Below are 22,177 nucleotides of genomic sequence, written 5' to 3' on the forward strand. Positions count from 1 at the left end.
GAGTCAAAGTTAGTTAACAAAATAGTGTCAATTTACCCAATATAACACTTATTTAGAAATGAATGAAGTATTTATATTGATGAATAATCCCAAACCTAATTTTTATTTTTCCTATATATATATATGAAGTGTTACATACATACTATCAAAGTGGACGAATATACACAAACAAAATTGTTAGAATAAAATTTCTTTCCTAATAATATAAACCATACATTCTTATTTGGAATCCAATGGTCATGGTCATGGTGATGTTAAATTTGAAGTACATGAGCTTAATTAAATCATTTTAGATTTGAGGATTTGAATGTAATACTAGTAGAAATAGTATAAGGTGATTATTAATCTTTGATGAAGTCAATTATCAAAAGATCGATATTGACTGAGTACAGATTCACATCATGATTCATGTACCATATTAGTTGGACTAATAATTAACTAATTTTGTGAGTTTAATTTACATATATATCCCTCAATTGCAAAGAACTCACAATATGGAACAAAAAGTCACAAGTAGTAGTTGGAATAAAGCATTTTATTTCAACAATATTCCCTTGTACTTATGCAGAGATTGGGGATAACAAACTTTCATCATTAGATTAAGTGACTTGTGCATTATTAAATACTTACTACACGAGGATACAACTTGTAAAGGCGTAAAAACAGCCTCTGATAAAACGTATACATGTAAAACATTCAGGAACTTCCAGCTTTTGAGCTTATTATTATATGTGGCAGGTGACATTTAGGTGAACAAAGTATTCTTATCTTGCAGGATTATGATTAAATGCTTCATTATGCTGTAATCTTTTGAAAGACTAAAACTAAACTTTTTAGGCAAAAGCTAACAAGCGCTCATGAGATTTCAAACAAAGACGACATCATACTCGGGATCTTTAGCTTCATGTTTAGTCTTCCTTGAGAATGCGTTTAATTATGTTAGGAACGAAAGGTTCATGTTAATGTCTATGATGATATGCGTCCACCTATACTCATAACATATCATTTTCTCCATAAAAAGCTCTAATGATCGGGTAGGTATTGTCGTATTATTGAGTAGTAATGGAAGTCTATGAATAAGAAAAGTTTGTTTCGAGATAGAATTTCATTACTATATACTTCCTCCGTTCTATAATAAGTGAAACATTTCTCTCTTTTATGTAAGAGCTTTTTAAAAAAGTGTTTCACTTATTATAGAACGGAGAAAATATATAATACTCTAGGGATTTTTCCTTAATTACAAGTTGCACTATAATTTTACTACTATTGTCGTCTAAAACTACACACCAAGAAGATCGTGGACAATTTCTCTTCAATAAAATGTACTAGTGATTACAATGTTGAAGAAATGGCTTTTAAAGTCAACTTTTTTTTGAGGAGAACTTTTAAAAGTCAATTTCTAACTTGATCACAAAACTTGCCTTTTGCTTTGGCTAAAATTTATTTTCCTGTTTTCAAACTCTTTGCTAACTGCTATTTTTGGTGTTTAAAATTTCCTATAACAAGTTCAGTAGAGAACTTGAGAAAAGATGAAACTGAGGTCCACTTCAAAATGAATTTACAAAAATACCTTATTTTTATGTTTTCACATAACATTTTTGCTGAATAATCTAACACGCCATCAAATGTCCTTTTTAAAAACTACCGTTGGGCCGCCACTGAATGGTTATTCACTCATAACCAACCTAAGGTGGGTAAAGCTCCCAACACATCCTCTTCCACTCCCAAGCTCTCTTGGTCACCACCACCTCCAAATTTCCACGAAATATCAGGCGCTAGGATAATCTATGAAGGAAGAGGAGCGAACAAGTTAACGGACCATATAACTAGGACTGCTGAGGGGAGAGCGAATGGACTCTCTATCATATGTATTTTGCCGACCCCTCCCCCGGATTGTATGAATATTTATACTATGGATCGTCAATGTTGTAGCAACGTTACCAACTTGGATTCCCATATGGAATCCCAAAACTCTGTAATACTCTTTTAGTAATTAAATCCCCTCTTTCTACCAAAAAAAAAGGAGTTAGAAAAGCTTTTGACGCAAGAAAAATAATTGTCCGTCTTTCCAAAAAAAAAAAATGGCGTGCAAATGAAATCTGATAGCGTAAAGAAAATTTAATGCAGTAATGACATTGGGAAATACTTGCCATCCGTTGGTTATGAAGGAAAGCTTGAATTGTCCAGGTTGACATATAACATATGGCTTTCATAGAAGTTCTGAATCACTTGATGTTGCCAAACTGATGCAGAGTCATGTAAATACAAAATAGAGCTTATGCACAAGTTCTGTTTGGCGTGATGCAAGCTATATCAAGACATAGAAACAGGTACGTACAAGGTATTCATTGCTAAGAAACACGATGCGTGGAGGTGTCAGGAACGACATCTCTCGCTACCTGAAGAAGGTGTTCAATGTCAACCTCGGGATAGTGCAATAGAAGATACAAGTTTGCTGCAAAATCGCCACTCAGCAATCTATTCTTCACGCATATTAGCATCGCACAACATACACATAGAAGCATGTCCTGGGCAAAAAGAAAGCAGCATTTTATTAAGTAGGGTTGGACTGTTGGAGTGCTAGACATGGTCACGGACACACGGGAGAGGATGCTTAAATGCATACTTCCTGTTTCATCATAATAATAATGGGAACTTTGTTTTTCCATGGTCCCCACTCCTCGTCATACAACTTTAACCATTGATATAACCATGTAATTAGCATAACATCATAATCTTTATTAGAAAAGGCCCCTATATTTCCACGAGCTCCCAAAAGAGCCCTTAGCGTCACCTCCTAAATTACAAAGATGCCCCGATCTGTGGATTCTAATCCAATTATCAGTGTGGGTTTATCACCCATTACATGGATAAGATGATTCGCATGGATATGTTTGCCCTTTTTTCCCCTTCTTTCAGTCAGAGTGTCGTGGTAAGGGAAGGAAAGTGAACAATTCATGTTAACAGGAAGGGCAAACATATCCAAACAAGGGCTAGTTCCTGGTATGAATATTTTTGCCATGTATAGCCCACTCGTTACTTGAAAATGAGAAAGAAATAGTACAAACCTGAATGCCAGACGGATTGCTTAAAAGCGAGTCCCATATTCTCAAAATGGTATTCAATGGAAATTCTTGAGTCAATAGCAATGTGATCCATCTGAATGCATAAAATTGTGGATCAACCTGCCCATTCAGAAGCTCAAAATCAGTCTATAACCTCATGCTGGTTACTCAACACATATTGACATATTATACACCAAAAGTTGTTTTTCCCACTGTAAACATCCATCAAGTCTAAAACCTTACGTCTGGAGTATAGCTTTAATATTTTCATAAAAATCTTCTTGCAATATTTTTCAATCCCCTGTTGCAATTTATCAATATAGCTTACCTCGGTCGTCAATTCAAGATGCTGCCAGAGCTCTTCATCGTTGGCTTTTAGCATCTCTTTGAATCTTGATAGGGTCGAGTGGATTCCCACGGAACTATTATTATCTAACTGTTGGCAAAAGTGATCCACTGAATCACTCAAGAGTCGAACAAAGCAAGCAAAACTATCAGCTTCTGCATTTTCCTGCATGGTAAGATATGACATGATACTCAGAATATGTGAACTTCACCAGCAAATCAGCAATGGGAATAAAGAGGTAAAACAATAAGCACATCCATCAAGGCAGTGAATAACGGACTCTAAGGTCTTTGTAATATGCTTGAGCCATCTTCTACGCTTATAGTAGTCAAACCCCAAATAGCCCATATGCACAATGTGGGGACTCCAGAACACTAGTTAACAGTTTGGAGAATTCACTACACTTTTCTCCCTCAGTTTCCACCGTGTCTTTCACTATGACTAGAAAGCCTTGGCAATCACAATTAATTACAGCCTTCATTCCTTCAACATTGGATAAATCAGGGCCATCGGTGGAGATGTATCATATGTGGTCTCACCAACCAAAGAGATGCCATGTAACTCTTCTTGCGGGCCCTACTATTTCCTAAACTTCCTCATCAATTTTGAGGAAGGGTTTTCAAGCATGACTTGTGAGATTGGCAGAAAATGATAAAACATTGGTGTCATAATAGAACAGGGCCAAAACAGGGATGAATGAGGTTCTCGTCATATTTCCTGATGGACCCATAATTCTATCAGATCATTTTGGCCCTGTTCCATTATTAAGTGTGGCTGACACTTGCAAGCTGCTAAGAAGTAGTAGGGAAAGTAGTAGGGATTTCACTCTACTTATATTAAATTGAGACTTTACCAGGATGGATACCTTGAGGATAACTTAAAGCGATTGTATAAGACTGAAAACCTTGGGTTGGTATCATATAAGGACTTCTGTCATTAGCCATCCCCACTAGACCTAGATGGTCCGCAAGACCACCTATATAAAATGCTCAATGCTTAAAAAGAAGATCAAATGAAAGTGGTAGAAAAGGTGCTCTTTGCATTAAACAAGGTTGACAACAAAAGTGCATCTATATCAAAAGAAAAGGGTAAATGTTCTTACAGCATTTTCTGCATCAGGATCAGTACTAAATACATAGTACATTGGTGCCAAAACCTCATTCATCCCTTGCACATAATGAGTAGTAGGATTGAGCTTAGCGAACAAAAGAAGAATATTCCTCATTGACTCCTGAATCAAGTATAGACAAAAAAAAGTATATGGCATTTACAATGATTGTTCAAGACAGGTTAAGAGGTTATAAATGGGAAGCATAGAAGAAGGGAGGCTCATACCTTATTTTTCTTGCTCGATGACGAATCACTCGAGAAAAACATCAACTCTGGGTGTGTACGTTGCAAATCCCGATCAATTTGCTCTGCAATCTCTGTGTACTGAAAGCATACAAAGATATCAAAATCATAAAGCAATAAGCCCGAGCATGAAGTATATCAATCTCAAAACATCAGTATGGCAGTTACCTCAAAGTATTTGTGCCAGACACTAGCTTCTCCAAGGCTAAGTGGATGGTCTTGATCAGATACATCATGTCGTCTAAGTGGTCCATCTCCATGCTCTCTAGAACTTGAAGTCTCTTTTCCACTTGAAATTTGTGACTGACTACATAAAAGCGAAACTGTAAGTTTACACTTCACAGTATGCTGTTTAAACAAAAAAAACCTCCAAACAGAATCTTACAGGACTTAGTAGATATTCTTCTTTTAGCTCTAAATATCTTAAACGATGTTCAGCTAACACTTTCTTCCATAAGTGTCTGGAGGGAGGTAGATAGCCCAAGAGCAGCTGCAAGCAACAGATGGGAGTATGAGGCCTATTCATATTGGCAACTTGAGGGTGGGGGGGTGAAACACACACACACAGAAGAAAAAAAAACACAGCTCATACCATTCTAGTGCTTGTTTGGTTGACTAAAAAAGCATTGGAAGTAGAAGTTCCTGGTAAGTGAAAAACTGTAAAGTTGTTGGTTGAAAAAAATACAAGTGCAACTTTCTGAGAACGAAGTTAATCCTAGGCCGGCCGCCCCCTAGGTAAGTGGAAGTTCTTATGGGAAGTTCTATTTCTCATGATCGACCAAACAACGTCTCCAATTTCCTGGGAAATAGAACTACAAGTCAAAAACAATTTCCCAGGAAGTATGACCTCCTATTCTCCTATGTTGAACCAAATGACCACTTGATATTATAAAGATGCAACTTAGACAAAAGAAAAGAAGTAAAGAAGTTATTACAAGCAATTCGACATTTTACAATTGCTAAATTAATGAAGGGACCTCAGCGATGCTGTCGAAGAGCCAACCAATTAACACTGTAGAACATTATTTTTGAAAACTACAAGTGTCAAAAAGTGATGAACATATTCTAAGATAAGTGTCAAACAAGCACCCTACTCTACCTGTAATGAATCAAGACTATAAAAGAACGTATTCCCAACAACTAATTAAATAGTCCATGCCTATCAAGAAGTCATAGCTAAGATGATAAGATAAGACCGAGCTACAAGCCTGCACCCAGTGATTGGTGAATGGGTAACTAAATCTTAAAATTTACCATAAATTACTAGCTAAAGCACAGCACAAAATTTTCTTTTACTGAATGAAACCTCATCTTCCATGACACAATTACCAAGTTATGGAGAGGAAAGAGAGTTCAAACTACCAACACTGAAACAAGAAGAACCAAGACATGCTAATGGTCAAGCAGCAAATTAAACAGCATACCTAAAGTACCATTACATTAGATTAAGAACTTTCTCGCTTTAAGCTTAGAAAAAGGATTAGCCTATCATGTGAGCTAGCTAAAAATTTCACTTTCACTAACTATACACTAAAATTATACAACACCAAGTAATAACAGGTAAATGTAATCAGCATGTCTAAAGCTCTAACCTTCCAAGTTGTTGCACGAAGACTTCCTTCATCCGGTATCCCTGTACTAGCTATGTTTTGCAATTTCTCCAAATTAATTACCTCTTGTGTCAACTATCCTTCAATATAAACAACACCCTTGATCAATAACACAAAGAAATGTAAACAGAAAAGACACATTTTCACTAACAATCTAATATCCCATCTTTCGTGTAACGTGTGGGACGTACAAATGATGGTATGCAGCATCACAGTAACCCCATATATACATTATCAATAACTTCATTGTTGATTTTTGCTTGTCAGTATCCCATTACAACTTTAATAACCCTAATCAATAATCTCATATATGCATTATCAATACCTCAATTGAACAGTTTAACAAGAAGTTTAAAAAATACCCTTCTACATTACTAAAATTTCAGCAAAAACCATCATTTTTCTCCTTAGGATATAATTGTCCACTCAATACAAACAAAACCCTCAATCAATCCCCTAAAACAAAACTTCTATCAAACTCCTAAATCAACTCATTTGATAAATTTCAACCAAAAAGTACAGTAAACCCTTAACATTAATGAACTCCCTCTATTTTTTCTATCAATCTCACCTTCCTGTGGGCTCTTCCAATACACATATTTAAACTTAAATATCTTCATTATACATTAAAACAATAATAATTAAATATTAATAAAGTACCACGAAACAAACAATAGCCCAACACGACTCTATGATTTCTTATAAATTGAAAAAAAAAACACAAATGTGATTTAATTTCTGACCTCGTACTCAAGATCAGACCTTTTGTCATCATCCTCCACAAAATTTTCCAAATTAGAAGCAGACCCGGGTTTATGAACCCGGGTTCGAACCCTAACACCTTCACATTCCTCCTGATGAGGTTTATATGTGTCCATCTCGAACCCGGGTTCGGATCCTGAGTTTCTGGGTGGATTTGAGAACACTTTACGAGCTTTAAGCATGACTTGGTGCACGACTCAGTGAGTCAGTGTTGGGTGAGCGAGTTAGAGGTAAACAAACAAATAAAAATGGGTTTTTGGGTTCTTGTAATCCATCACTCGGTTCTTTACACACTATCTCTCTGAAGACTGGTAGGTTTTTCAGTTGAATGGTAGGACTTGGGAGGGAAACTTGTTTTAGTTAACGAGGTAATGTTGGATCATGGATGTCATTTCGTGCAATTAAGTGGTATTGCTCTTACTGCGATAAAATGTGCAGTCAAATTAGAGGTGATCATGGCCGGTTGGGTCAGGCCGGGCTTTAACCGGAAAAAATTGTTCGTTTCGGGTCAAAGTGTGGATCGGCCCAGAAAATCCGTGCAAAAAATCGATATTTTGGTACAGGCCTAGCGGGTTTTTCGGACCGGACCATGATTTGGCCTATTTTCCAAACCTAGTTTACCCGTAGCCTAGATTTTTTAATCCAAAAAAGCGGATCGATCGGGCCCGGCCTAGCCGCGGGCCAAAAAAATTTGGCCAAAATTGGGTCGAGAAAATCTTGATCACCTCTGAGTCAAATAAATCGTATGTGCTCAGATTTTCGTTCCATAATACTCCTTCCATCCTATAATATATTGTTAACTTCTCATTTTTCACAGGAATTAAGGAAAATGAATTGAGTAGTAAGATTTCCAAAAAAAATGCATCTAATGAAGTGCTTTTTTGATACTTTTGTATTGAAACTAGTTCTTTATTTTCTTTTTCTTTTACACAAAATCAAAAGGCGATAAATGTTGCTTGGAATGGCGTAAAGTAATATATGGGGTTACATGTTTTGAGAGAAAAGTAAGGATATATTGGAAGTTTGTGTATAAAATAAGGATAATTTAGTCCAAACAAATTGATAAAAAAGAAGATAGACATGACATTTTGGGACACCAAAAAAGAAATGTGAGCATTATATTATGGGACGGAGGGAGTATAGTATTTGTTTCTTTTTTGCATGGTTTTTTAAGATATACCTTCGACCTTTAATATGTTCAATTTCATATTATGAAACTACATATTGAGGCGAACCTAACAATGTCCTTAAAGTTTGACCTTGAAAGAGACAAACAAGCACTATATTATGGGATAGATGGAGTATTAATCTATGGTTTGTTTGACAATTAGTGGATTATTGTTAGCTGTTAGCTGATTGTATTAGTCGATAGCTAATAGCTTGTTGTATTAGCTGGTTGATTTAGTTATTGTATTAGTTTTTCGTATGAAGGTGTTTAGTAAGTAACTCATAGTTAATGGCTACATAATTGTGTAAAATGACTAGATGTGAATATGTGATCATGGGCTAGGTCAAGTTGGGCCAAAAAAGGGGCTCAATTCGGGGTAAAAGCCTAAGGTCGATCGAAATTCTCTCGTCAAAACTCGCTAGTTCGGGTTGGGACAAGCAAGCTTTTCTGACCAGCCAAAATTTAGCCTAATTTTCGATATTTAAGTTGTCCGTGGCCCAGTTTTTTGCCTCAAAATTGGGTCAGACTCGAGCCACGGGCCTAAAAAGCGTGCCCCAAATCCACCCGTTTTCGAGTTAGGTTGGGCCCATGTTGATCACCTCTAAAGATGACCAATAATAACATGTACATAATCTATTGTTGTACTTTTAATTTTTTTTTTTGGTTAATGTAAATTTCGAAAACACTAGGATATAAATGTAATTTGGCAACTCATTTTCAAAGCTTCTCCCCAACTTTTTCAATGAACCCAATGAGCTACTTGAAATCCTCTTTACCAAACACTCGAATTAGAGGATTGACTAGACAAATCCTCTAAGGTCGTAGTGTCTTGGAAATGTTATTCATTTGAATTCCTGATTTTAAATTTAGGAATTATAAATCCCAATATTGAATTCCAAACCAAGTGTTCGAGAAATTCATAAATTTTCAATCCATTATTTCAAAACCATTCATCAAATTGTATAAAATTAAATCCAATATGAAGATAATTTTGTGATTGAAACAAAATTAAAACTCATCTTTCATTGTTACTTACATGAATTTTTTGACCCATTTGATAAATTGAAATACAAATAAAAATTAAAAGCTTTGAAACCAATATAATAATTGTATCAAACTGCTTCGTTCAAATATAATCGTCAGCGAATCCAGGTGGCTTAGAGAATAAAATGGAATATAGGGGTGAGGTATAGAGAGAGATAGAGCTGGATGGTGGTGGAGTGAGGTGGCAGAAGACAGCTGGTGGTGGGGATGGTGGTTTAAGGAAAAAAGAAATAAAAAGTTATAAATGTAATTTTAATTTTTTTAGGCAATTTCGATCAAATAATTTTTGAAATGATGAATAGAAGTTCGGTTAATAAAATACTTGATTGGCAAAGGTATTACATTATTTGCACATGTGGTGGAAAAGTTAATATTTACTTTGCTTCTACCTTTTTTGTGGTGAGACAAAATTATATAGCTTAAATTGAAAAGATCTTGACATATGATGCCAAATGAACAAGTACCATTCGAAAACTATTCTAATAACTGTAAAACTTTCTTTTTCTTTTGCATTTAATGTATTTCATAGAATTGTACATTGAAAATAATAATTTAGATGGAGGACCATTTACTTAGGTATGTGTGTATGTGGTAGATACCATTACATATATTGTACTAAGATGGGTGTATGGGGACGTTGTTGGCTCACAAGGACATCCATAAAGCTTATAATTATAGTAACAACTTGTTTGTTTGGAAGTGTGTACTTGCATGAGGGTTACTACACATATAGTTTGGAAGAGAGGTTAATCATGCCAACAAGAAATAAAAAAATAAACTAAAATAATTGAGACACGAATATATTAAGATAAACGGGAGAGTGTAAAAAAATGAAATTGATAGAACGAAGGAAAAGAGAAAGAGGTTTCAAGTATGATAAAATGATTAAATTACTCTTATAGAGATGTAATATTATGCTGAGTAAATTTTATCTCCATCTGGCCATGTATGATGTACGAATATTCTCTTTAGGTCAACGTTTCTCCTTTCCAACACTAGTGGAAACTTTCGAAAACTTTCATAAACTTTGAATTTTCTTTTTAAAATAGATAGTGGATTGAAATGAGACCGACATAGCTTTTTGTTTGAAGGTTTGCAAGGTACTCAAGAGGGCGTGAATAGAGTATGTAGGAGAATTGGTGCAAAATTCAAATTCTTTCAATTTAAAGAAGAACTAGTTGGGCTGGCTACTGATCATGGAAACAACATAACTTAAATGCGATGAACAATTCACCAAATTTAACGACGTTCAACCAAACATGGGCCTATGTTCTCCTATCCTAGTTCTCTTATTAATCAACTCAGATTATACCATGAAAAATGCTCACATACCTATTTCCCTTACTCCAGGGAAACAACTCACGTCACACTTACTCAAGTTAGCTATTTCGCACTTGACATCTCAAGCACTCGCGAATGCAATCACTAACGCTACCCAATCTCTAGTGTTGGAGATTCAATACAATGAATTTATTTTAAACACACTTTCTTACCAAGCAATTAAAGAGTATTTTAATAATCTCTAAGGAATGCACACTCTATATTTTAGGAATATGCTAAGTTTTTCTTTCTGTGAAAAGCCTTCAAAGATGCACAATAAAATTAAGGAGACGTCAAAAGTGAATTATAAACCCTACTTAGAATTTATAGGCAAAAGCTTGACCATAAAGCGTGCCCTAGATCAAGATGCCTAAAAGATAGGATAATCTTGAGTTACGGGAAGTATATCTTGAATAATAACTTAAAAAATAAGATATTATCTAAGATATGCCCACGTTTTAAGGTAATAAAAATATTGAATAAAGGTTTCTAAAAGCTAGTAATTTTTTTAACAAAAAATATCTTAAAAAATAATTCTTCGAAAATCTTTTTTGAATCAGCCAGCTCAATTACTCGACAAAGTAATTGGTACTCCGGACCTGTTACCCTATTCAGTATTGTTCTTAATATACAATCAATTGGTTCTTATATTCAAAACTACTGTTTCACACTAAGAACAAGTTAACAATGGAAGCAATATAGTTCCGCTAGAATGTTACACACAAACATTTCATGGAGACCTAAGATAAACTCATAAAACATCCTATATATACTATCTTCATATACTTCAAATTTTGAAACTTCCCCTGAATCAACAAATCAACACTTGTCATTCTTCGAACATCTTCAAGAGGGCCTCCGACCTTTAAGTCTTGGAATGGACCCGTTTGCTACACAAGTAACAATATAGCATAACAAATAAATAGTCACTGATTGTTTAAGTATACAGTCATGAACAATTAATATCTCAGTTGTTTCCTAACAACTCATAAACACCTATAAGAATTAAAAAATATTCCTTGCTTGATTGTCATTATTCAAAACTCATAGACTCAACATTGTTATTTGTTACTCGAACTCTTCCTTCTAATAACTTACCTTTTCCTTTTCTATGTATTTAAATCTCTCAAAGTAAAGTCTAATCTACTTTCACAACTTTAAAATATTGTGATTCCCTAACATTCTCTCGAATTTTCTCGATTTTAAAATTTGCATTAGTTTTCCTTTGTCCACATATACTACCTCCGTTTCAAATTAATAGTTACATTTACACTTTTCACGCATGCCGATGCACTACTTTGAGCCTTTATATCTCTAACTTTGTATTTGTAAAAAATATAAAAAGTCGATATTCTAAAACTACATATCAAGACAAATCAAACAAGACCCCACATGACTATATTTTCTCTTAACCATAACTCACAAATGATAGTCAAAGGAAAATGTATAAATAGTGTCAAAAGTGAAAGTGTAACTATTAATATGAAACGGAGGTAGTATGTCCCATTTCCGTGCGACCATCAACTCGTTGAGCTATCGTTTTCTCATGAAAACACATAAAATTTCCTTTGCGGGAATTTGATCGTCTATATTTCTTACGACTGAACTATCATAATTCATAATGGACAAGAAACTTCGTACTATCCAACCAAGTTGATAGTAGTTTTTGGCCCTCGTCAAGGAGTATAGGAGAATCCGTCACTAGTTTTCTTATATATACTCAGTACTCTTGTATGCTCTACCCAAAACACGTCTACCAAGTTATTCATTTTTCTATGAACTTTCTACACTAAATTTAAAGTAATAGTACTTAAAAAAAAGAGGATGGTACCTTCTCAAAAATATAGAGGAGTTAGGCAACGACAATGGGGAACTTGGGTATCTGAAATTCGCCATCCTTTACTGTAAGACTTTCTTTTACTTTTGATAAATACTCCCTATGTATGTCCTGATGTAATTGTTACGTTATTTTTCTATCTTGAACAAATTAGCTTTTTTAGTGAAATTTTTGAACTTAATTCAGAACATAGATGAATTAGACTAGGATCTTCTTCACCTGTCAATAGTATTGCATTGTGATCAGTTTAGTAAAACCATATAGGTTGTCGTAATTTGTTCAAAAATTGGTAGTCCGAGAGAGTGTGTGTGTTGGTAACAGTATTTGGAGTATTGAAAGACTCCAACCAAATAAGGGGACGCTTATAATTTCACAAATAGAAGAGTAAGTTAGTATCAAAATACCGATAAGTTGGTACTAAATAGAGTTAAGTTGGTATTACATTAGTACAATTTTGTTATCAACTTGACTCTATTATTTAGGTACTATATTGTTGGTACTAAAATCAAGCTAAACTTGACCTAGTGGTAAGTAAAGAACTTTCCAACTTCAAAGTTGGGGGTTCGATCCCCCACTAAGAGCATTTTGGGAGAGGGTTTTCCTTTACTATCCCCCAATTTCAAAGTGTTTGTCGCCAAACCCAGGCCTGGTTAACCTACGACAGGTGCCAGTCTGGTAGGGGACTTCATCTTACCATGGGGTCCCCCTCAAAAAATATATTGTTGGTACTAAAATACTAAGAACCCTTAGATCCAATGGTATGACTTTCTATCTCTCACTGTCTCACATGGAAGACCAAGGTTCAAATCTTGGTGGAATAAAAATTTAAATGTTGGAGGGAAGGGGAATTGGAATTGTTGGGCCTTTGAGTGAGTGACCTATGCGAGGGCGACCCACAGTCCCAGAGGAAATTCTTCTTACTAAAAGTTCCGAAAGAAGGCCCCCGAAAAAGTTATTGCTAATACTCAAATACGATTAAGTTGGTACCAAATTATAATTTGATACCAAATTGACTCTATTTTGTTTCCAAGTTTGTTGCCAACTTTATTATACATTAAGTTAAATTACGAGCATGTCCTTGTTAGAGTCTTTGGAGACTCCAACAAAAAGACGTTCATATAAGCTCTCATAGAAGTAATAATACAATTTGTAAGCCTTCTTTCTTTCATATACTATTTTATTTAGATTGTATCTTGGGTGTACCATGTCACACCATAATGTGTTGTGTAACATATGTAATGACATATATTTTGACAAGAATAATGACATGAACTATATATACAAATAATGACATGAATCTCATGAAATTTTGTCATATATTTCATATCATTTGATTTTTTTTTTTTTGCAAAATAAATGGTGGTTTGTAGATTATTACACTATAAATTATGGTGTAACACTTTCACCCAAGAATTTATGTTCTACCTATCCGAAATTGATTGCCACGTCAACCGTTTATTTTGACTTTTGAGGTGACATCTTTATTTGGACGGTATGCACATGTGAATAAAATTAGGATATTCTTCTTAAAATAATATTATAATATGTTATATTACTATATAATTAAGCTAAGTATCTATTAGAATAAATATATATTTCCTGTAAATAGCTCATTGATATGGAATTTTGTTGCATGACATTATGGATATCTTCATTGAGCATGCATGTGTAGGCTAACTTTTTGGATATCTTACACTTATCAACAATCTTACTGTTTTCCATTTGATAATGTTTTGGAGTATGTCTCTTAACTTTAGAAAAAGGTACATGAACAAGTTATGGAGTTTTTTTCCATGTACTTTAATTAATGTCTTTGTTTCTTGCATGTGTCTCGTCAAGTAAGAAGAGAGTGTGGCTAGGCACTTTTGATACAGCAGAAGCAGCAGCAAAAGCATATGACCAAGCTGCAATTGTTATGTGTGGAAGAAATGCTAAGATCAATTTTCCACCCTCTCAAGAAATTGGTGTACACAAAGGGCTTAATAACCTAGCATCATCTTCCCCCACTACTCATGAAAGCTTATCCCAAGTGCTTCATGAGAAGCTCTGCAAGTCCAATGGGATTCCATCCTCTTCGCTAACATGTCTAAGGCTCGACATTGAGAATTCACATATCGGTGTTTGGCAAAACCGCATTGGTCCAAGTCCTAGCTCGAAATGGGTCAAAATAGTTAAATTTGCGAAAAATAAGGATGTTGAAGTAGATATTGATCAAGAAGAGAGTATTAACAAAGAACAAGAGAAACAAGAAAAACGAATAGAAAATATGCCAATACTTCCATCAACTAATGGTGCTTTTGGGGGAATTTATGATCAAGGTCATCATTTGTCAATGGATGAAGAGGAGAGAGTTGCATTGCAAATGATAGAGGAACTCCTTAGTAGAAATTATTGCTCTACTACCCCCTAATTAGTATTAGGTCTTTTACTTTATTGTCATATACTATCATTATATATATATAACTTAATGGGACTTTATTAGTTTCATATATGTCTATAAGCACGGGGCAGGTATATAGATTTAAGACTTAAATTAAATCACAAAATGCATTAATGCACTTACTAGCATTGAGTTATAGGAAATAAGTTTATGGTTGGTCTTTTTCAAATTGCTATGTAATTGTATATATGGAGGATTTCTTTTAATAAAAGAAAAGGTAAGGAAAAAGAGAATTAAAAGGCTCTCCAATCTTTACACGAGAGGAACTCCTAATAAATTGTTAGCAAGATCCTATAAACGGCCCATGTTAGAATGGAGTTCTACCTTCTTCCCTTTGTTGGCTAATAAACCCATGGCCATAAGGATGTGAGATTTGAACTTTTATCAAGTAAATTCCATGGTTGGGCTGTAGAAACAAAGAAACAGAGGAGGGCCCAAGAGTTGGTCTTCTGAGAATAAAGAACTACAAGGCAATTGCAAGGATCCAATCAAATATTAAGGCCTGGTAGTGCCAAGTCAAGACTCATGAGTCATGACCCAATTCACTATCGCAACCCAAAAACCCAATAAACTTCCGGGGATGGACCTACTTTTCTTCAATCCATCGATAGGAAACTTATGATCTTCTATGCTAATCTAAGGATATGTTTTCTTCAATATAAAACAACTGAATTGAATTGAACTGATTGCAACCGAATCAAACTGAAATAAATTAAATCATAACTAATAAAAATGATAATTGAAGTTGAACTGAACTGAATTGAACCGATTGCAACTGAACTGAACTGATTGCAACTAAATTGAACTGAACATAAAATAAATCGGAGAGAACAGGCCCTAAGAATCCATGATCGACTAACACACGCGAATTCTGGAAAACTATAGGCATTTTTTTTACCATTGATATCTTTATATACATGCATGACGATATTAGCAGTTAGATGTTGCTCTTAGAACCTTGTAAAAGCAATTGTCTCATGTACAAATTCAAGCAACATAAAACGATTATTTTATTTAGCTAAAACTTTTTATATAATATCTCACATGCATAAAGTAAATGATGTAATTAAAAAGGGAACTAATGAGTAAGCAAATTAATATCAAACGTAGAATATTATTCTACGAAACTTAACAAAAAATCATTATACAATACCCTCATATTCTACCTCTCACTCACGTGCAAATACTCTGAACATTTGTGAAAGGCGGAATTTTAAAAGGTACAAGTTTACATCCAGTTTAATAAACATCTTGATAGAAATTAGAAAGTATAGTCATTTTCCGACCTTTACCCTATACAACAGGTTTTAATTATCTCAATCAGATAGAGTATTTAGAATTTTAGATACAAATATAGACATGTATAGGGAAAATATTAACTTATATATGGACTAGAGTATCCCATCATTTTGCATCTTACCAAATGCCTAAAAGATTTGTTGTAAAAACTTTACTTAACCGCCCAAATTTGAAAATATATAACCATCAACATCATGCACCGCAAAACCTCAGTCATTGGTGAGTGGTGACACCCATTTGGTTGATAAAAAGCGACAAAATTCAAGATCCTATAGTAGTATTTTATAATGCTTGATGCAATTATATGATATAGTATTACAGAGTATGCACCTCTTCAACAATGCAAAGAGCCGGTTATTACTTATTAGCAATGAGCCAATGACCCATTAACATTTTTGTGTATGAATTATGATTAAATGATTCATATGAATGAATGATTACTGAAGCTAATATAATGACAATATGTAGATGTAGAACTTTTATCATCTTTTGATATAGAGTCTAACAAACTGATACTACTTATAAGCTAGAGCGGATCATTTTGGCGTGGCCCGATTTTGGGCAGAATTTTTTGGACCGCGATCGGGTACAGTCCAGCCCGGTTTTTTGGCTTTGGGCAAGCCAAAATGATTTTTTAGTGTTTTTTTTGTCCGGTCCAATTTTGGCCCAAAAACCCCGCTAATCGTGGCCCAAAATAACGGGCTTTGGGCACAAAATTTTGGCTCAGCCCGAACCCGACCCATGATCACCTGTATTATAAGTCAATTGGGGTATTTTTCAGTTTCTAATTGGCTGAGTAGTTTAACTAGTAGCTTTGATGCTAGTCATGCGCTTCTTTTTCTTCCACATTTTTTTTAAAAAAAATTGATAAGAATAATTCCTTTGTGCTGCCCTCACACAGGACCCCCACCAAGAGGCTCATTACAAGCCAGACACCCCCAACCTCCCTTCCCCTCTTAAATCCTAAACAATGATTGAAGTAGAAATTGAACCCTAGACCTTACTAGAGAAGATGGGAAAGCTCACCACTTGAGCCAACCTCAATTCCTCCTTCTTTTTCTTCCACAGGTGGCAATCCGTATATAGGGTTTTTCTTAATATGAAAACTAACTTGCATCTTGTTCTCTCTAAAAAAAAATGTGTATCGCGGATTTTAAATTATTTGATTCAAAACTATACGTGAAACTATATATACAATTCGATTTTCACCATTTTAAATTTGCTTTGATCTAAATATTACCCATCTCAAACTATCCTACCAAATCAAGTTGGTTCCTCGCCGTATTTATATGTCAAAAAGAGGTATTCATGGTATTCACCTAATCCTAAGATTCCGTTTGCCACCTTTATAATACAAGTATGTTCTAACTTCTAATGATGCATTAAGAGTTCCCCTCTCTCGAACAAAAGAAAAAAAAAGTATGTTCTAATGATTCTCAACTCATTTGTTCAAACCACCATTCACATGACATTATCCTGTCTTCATCCTTTGCACAACAATTGATATGATATATTGATATTATAAGTTATTTATGTCAGCAATTTTGCTCTTTCTTTTCTTTTGTAATGGAACCTTTATAACACTCCTCATAACATGTCATATGTGTATAGTATGTCATCAGTTCTTGCCTATAGGAATGTAATTATGAATTAGTTCATCTAATTTTGATTACTTCGTTTCGCACATTCTATCAACATCCTTGAGAATAAGCTATAACAATAAGTATAATAAATTGCAGCAAAAGAAAAAGAGTTTAAATAAGTAAAATAAAATGAGGATAAACCTTAATGGACTAGCCCCAAAAGTCCAAGAGAATTTCTCGCAAGAGCCCAGCAATAGAAAGCCAACTCAGCAAAACCAGTTCAGTTCAGTTCATGGGATTAGCCTTATCATTTTAAGGTCACGGGATCAAACTCCACTAGAGGCTCTTTGGGGTTGAGGTTTTCCTTACCATCATTTTATTCATTCCTCTCTTTTAAGGAGTCTGACCTGCAAGTCTGATTTGTTAAACTTGAGTGAGATGCCTTTTTCAATAAGACTATTCATCTTACCTACTTTTAAAAAATATATATACTTCCTTTGTTTTAATTGAAACGTTCGCTTTTTTTCATGCAAGCCAACGTGCTTTTTTAATCATTAATATATTTAGTTGTGTACACGTAAAAAAAATAAAAAGTTATAATTTGATAGTATACATCGAGACGAATCTAAACACGGTCACACTTGACTATGTTTTTCTTTATATAATTGCGATAAATTGGAGTCAAAATTGATTAATGAATAGTGTCATTTCACCAAATGTTTTATTTAAAACAGAAACGGATGAAGTATGACAACTTTTAATATAAATATACGGTTATTTCACCAAATACCCCTGACAAAAAAAAAAATCACCAAATACGTACCCTCACTTTCTCAAAATTCACCAGGTACCCGACCTTTAAAAAATTCACCAGATACCCCTAATCTTTAAAAAAATTACCCAAAGTGTTCTTTTGACTAACGGATGTTAGTGCTCCCGTAACTAATTAGCTAACTAATCCTAAATAAACCTAATTAAACATAATTAAATCCTAAATTCTCCTTAACCCAACCCCAACCCCCAACCCCTAGACCCACCACCCAACCCCATCCCCGCCCACCCCTCCTCCTCCCCCTCCCCGGCAACCCCCATGCAGACCCCCTTTCCCGGGTGTGGGCTGATGGTGGTCGGGTATGGTGGGGGATTTGCATGGGTGGAGGGAGGGGTTACGTGGGGCGACAACAGGAGTGTGGGAGGGGTTGCGTGGCTGCTGTGGGGGAAGGGGCTGGTGGGGGTTGTGGTGGTGGTGTTGGGGTTGGGGTTGGGTGGGGGCCTGATGGGGGGTTGGGGTTGGGTTAGGCCTAGTTAGGGTTTTTAGAGTTATTAGGGGTAACTTAAGGTTTTCTAGTGTTAATTAGAAATTTTTAGGATTAATTAACGTTAATAACTAACGGAATTAACCGTCGTTATCATTAAGGGCATTTGGTGAATTTTTTAAAATGTTAGGGGTATCTGGTGAATTTTGAAAAAAATGAGGTATTTGGTGAATAAATATTTTTGTGAGGGGTATTTGGTAAAATAATCGATAAATATAAGATTAATTCAGATCTAGTACTCACATAAATGTATGAATTAATTTTAATAGGAGAAAAAGAAAAATACACAAAGGCAAGCCAATTGAGAATGTACTTTTTAGAGAATAAAGAAGTGGCCCTCGAGTTAAAGACATGCATTTTGGTCCTTGGAGAGAGAGAAGAACAGAATCAAAATAAGCATATCCCACAAAATGCCTTAAAAAGGCACATTTCATGCGTCCAAATTTGGTCCAAGTACAGAATTTCTTATTTGTACCCGCATTTTCATATGTTTATGGGCCTGGTAACTTTAAGATATGCTTCTCGCTCAAGGCCAAAAAGACATGTTTATTATCTAATCTTTTATTTGTTTTTAGAACTTTTCTTTTTCATTCCTAGACCCTAGTCCTTTCAAATTTCAATCCAAGCCATTGATCTAAATTTTTGTTCTTTAGGGGGATGATCAAGGTCACCAAATCCACATGACTCATGTGATAAACTTAAAATATCTACATATTTATTGAATGATTCTATTTTGTTGAAAACTAATGAAGATTGTAGGTTGTATTTCTATTTCCTAGCATGTAAATACACAGATATGTTCGACAAAATTAATTGTTGAAATAATTGTTAGTTTTAGGAGTAGTGTTAGTAATGAAAGTAGATGTTGGATTAATTTTTCGAGATAAGGTGGCATGGTGTTTTAAATTTAATTTTGGTAGCTTTTATCAAACACTATTCTAAAGTTACTTATGTTGTCATTCTTGAAACCCTATTTCAAAAGTTATACCATTCGTCACTACTATTGTCAAACACTTAAAACTACCCCCAAAAGTGATGTCGAAAATGGCTATAGTGATCCAAAACTACGCACAACCAACAACCTAATTAAAATCCCACATTAATATTCTATTAGAAAAGCTCGTTTAATGACCTAAAATTTGAGTTTCTAAACTAAGTCGGAAACAAAGTTGATACTTAAAAAAAACACCTATTAAATATTAAAATTTTAATTCCGTATAGCAAATATTTTTTATGACTACTTCCACATTTATATTTCTTTTTGGAATACACTCAAGGCAATTAATATTGACACTATTATACTTCATTAGCATGTAATATAATATTAGTACAAATATGTAATTTAATTATTGTTTTGAGATTTGCTAAACACTATCCGTAATTCATTTTTAAATTTTGCCCTATAAAAAAGATTATATATATATTGCCACATCCTAAAAATAAGATTGTCATGTAACAATTAACACTTGTAGTTAATAAGGATGGCCCACATTAAATGTTATAAATTTCCTTTTAAACCATCCCCCCTCCAAAGAAAAAAAATCAACTCTCCAAACTTCCTTTGTCTCTCCTACTTTTTTTTTTAATAATGGGTAAGGAGAAATGTCTTATTGGATCTCGCAAGTTAGGCTATATTCAATTCACCTTATTTTTGTTTATTTCAGATCTAATCAGATCAGATCAGATCTAAAGAAAAAATAAGTTCAGATCAGTTCAGATCATGCTTATATTTAAAAAGCATTATTAGTATTAAATATCTTTCATTACATATTAGTAAAAATTATAATAATTGAATATTAATAAAGAACTCATTGAGACGAATCAAACAAGACCCCACATGACTATATTTTTTCTTATATATTGAGAAAAATCTAAAAGATAAGATCTTGTAAATCAGATCAGATCAGATCAGAAAAAATAAATTCAGATCAGATAAATTCAGATCAGAAAATTTCAGGTGAACTAAACATAGCCTTAATTCAGTCCACCTAATCAGACAAGACTCTTGAGAATGAAAGAAAGGATAAGAAAATTTTAGTAAACCTTATTATTACTCTCTCTCTTCCAAAATATAGTTCCCATTTCCATTTTTGGTGTCTAAAAATATAATTCCCATTTTCATATTTAGTTTCACATTTTTTCGTAATTTTATCTAGAAAAATCGTGTCCCATCATTGATTTGCTTCTTGAATTTTGTTTTTCCTTTGTTTATTTAACCAAAATGTTACAATTAATGCTCTTTCACCAATTATTCTCCACTTTCTCTCCTAAAATCATTTTTTCCATACAACATTTATTTATATAAATAAAAAATGTTTATTATCTCTCTTATATTCTACTTGCATAAATTACCGTGAAAAAAGAGAAATGAAAACTATATTTTGCGACGGAGGAAGTATAATACTACTATTATTTACTAATACTCACAAAAAAAATACTTCAAATAGGAGTCTAACTAGGAATGATTAGTATTTTCACCCCATACACCATTACACACCTTCACACCTAAAGTGCACGTTCAAAAACAAGAAGAAAGAGAAAGTACAAGTTCAGAACAAGAAAGAAAAGTGCAACTTAAAAATTTTAAAGTGTATCATGCCAATTGAATATAATATTTCTTCCACGTCATAATTTTGCAAATGGAATACAATACCTTCAATGTATTGTTCCAACAAAAACATATATGTACATCAAAAATGAATATGTTTCGAATATACAATTATTATATTATGATTTATTCCAAGTTAAAAACTATTTTTAATATATTGTCATATAATATAAAAATGGCCCTACTTTGATTTTATCAACTATTCCATAAATTTAAATTATTTGGCTGAAAAACTTTGAAGCATTCTTCTTTATAAAAGCTCATTATTGAAGCATATTCTTTGATAAATAAACAATTCAAATTCAATTCACTACGTAAATCTGCATGGCATCGAGTATCCTAGTACACTATATATTCAAATCTAAATATAACAAAACTTTAAACTTTCAATCATGCACGTTACTTGTCAAATCATAGCAGAAAATA

General features: G+C 34.0%; 2 protein-coding genes across 6 annotated transcripts; one reads left to right on the top strand and one right to left on the bottom strand.

Moving 5' to 3' along the window:
• Nucleotides 1-2,108: 2,108 nt before the first annotated feature.
• On the bottom strand, nucleotides 2,109-7,543 carry LOC104902032 (TBC domain-containing protein C1952.17c). 5 transcript variants are annotated; one of them, XM_010689689.3, is made up of 9 exons: nucleotides 7,118-7,543; nucleotides 6,357-6,449; nucleotides 5,150-5,254; nucleotides 4,933-5,067; nucleotides 4,747-4,845; nucleotides 4,514-4,642; nucleotides 3,394-3,576; nucleotides 3,069-3,185; nucleotides 2,109-2,528 (listed from the first exon to the last, which is right to left on the bottom strand). In XM_010689689.3, exons 1-9 carry the CDS (start codon nucleotides 7,316-7,318, stop codon nucleotides 2,352-2,354), a joined length of 1,239 nt encoding a protein of 412 aa, XP_010687991.2. In that variant the 5' UTR covers nucleotides 7,319-7,543; the 3' UTR covers nucleotides 2,109-2,351. The 5 variants fall into 5 exon arrangements, with proteins under 5 accessions (XP_010687991.2, XP_010687992.2, XP_019106964.2 ...); XM_010689690.3 differs by lacking the exon at nucleotides 5,150-5,254 and having other exon boundaries at nucleotides 7,118-7,542; XM_019251419.3 differs by lacking the exon at nucleotides 5,150-5,254 and having other exon boundaries at nucleotides 4,933-5,071; nucleotides 7,118-7,540.
• Nucleotides 7,544-12,399: 4,856 nt separating this feature from the next.
• Nucleotides 12,400-14,992, top strand: LOC104902033 (ethylene-responsive transcription factor WIN1). The gene is made up of 2 exons (XM_010689691.3): nucleotides 12,400-12,572; nucleotides 14,345-14,992. Exons 1-2 carry the CDS (start codon nucleotides 12,493-12,495, stop codon nucleotides 14,913-14,915), a joined length of 651 nt encoding a protein of 216 aa, XP_010687993.2. The 5' UTR covers nucleotides 12,400-12,492; the 3' UTR covers nucleotides 14,916-14,992.
• The last annotated feature ends 7,185 nt before the right edge of the window (nucleotides 14,993-22,177 follow it).

Source organism: Beta vulgaris, chromosome 8 (genome assembly GCF_026745355.1).
Source record: "Beta vulgaris subsp. vulgaris cultivar EL10 chromosome 8, EL10.2, whole genome shotgun sequence".
NCBI lineage: Eukaryota > Viridiplantae > Streptophyta > Magnoliopsida > Caryophyllales > Amaranthaceae > Beta > Beta vulgaris.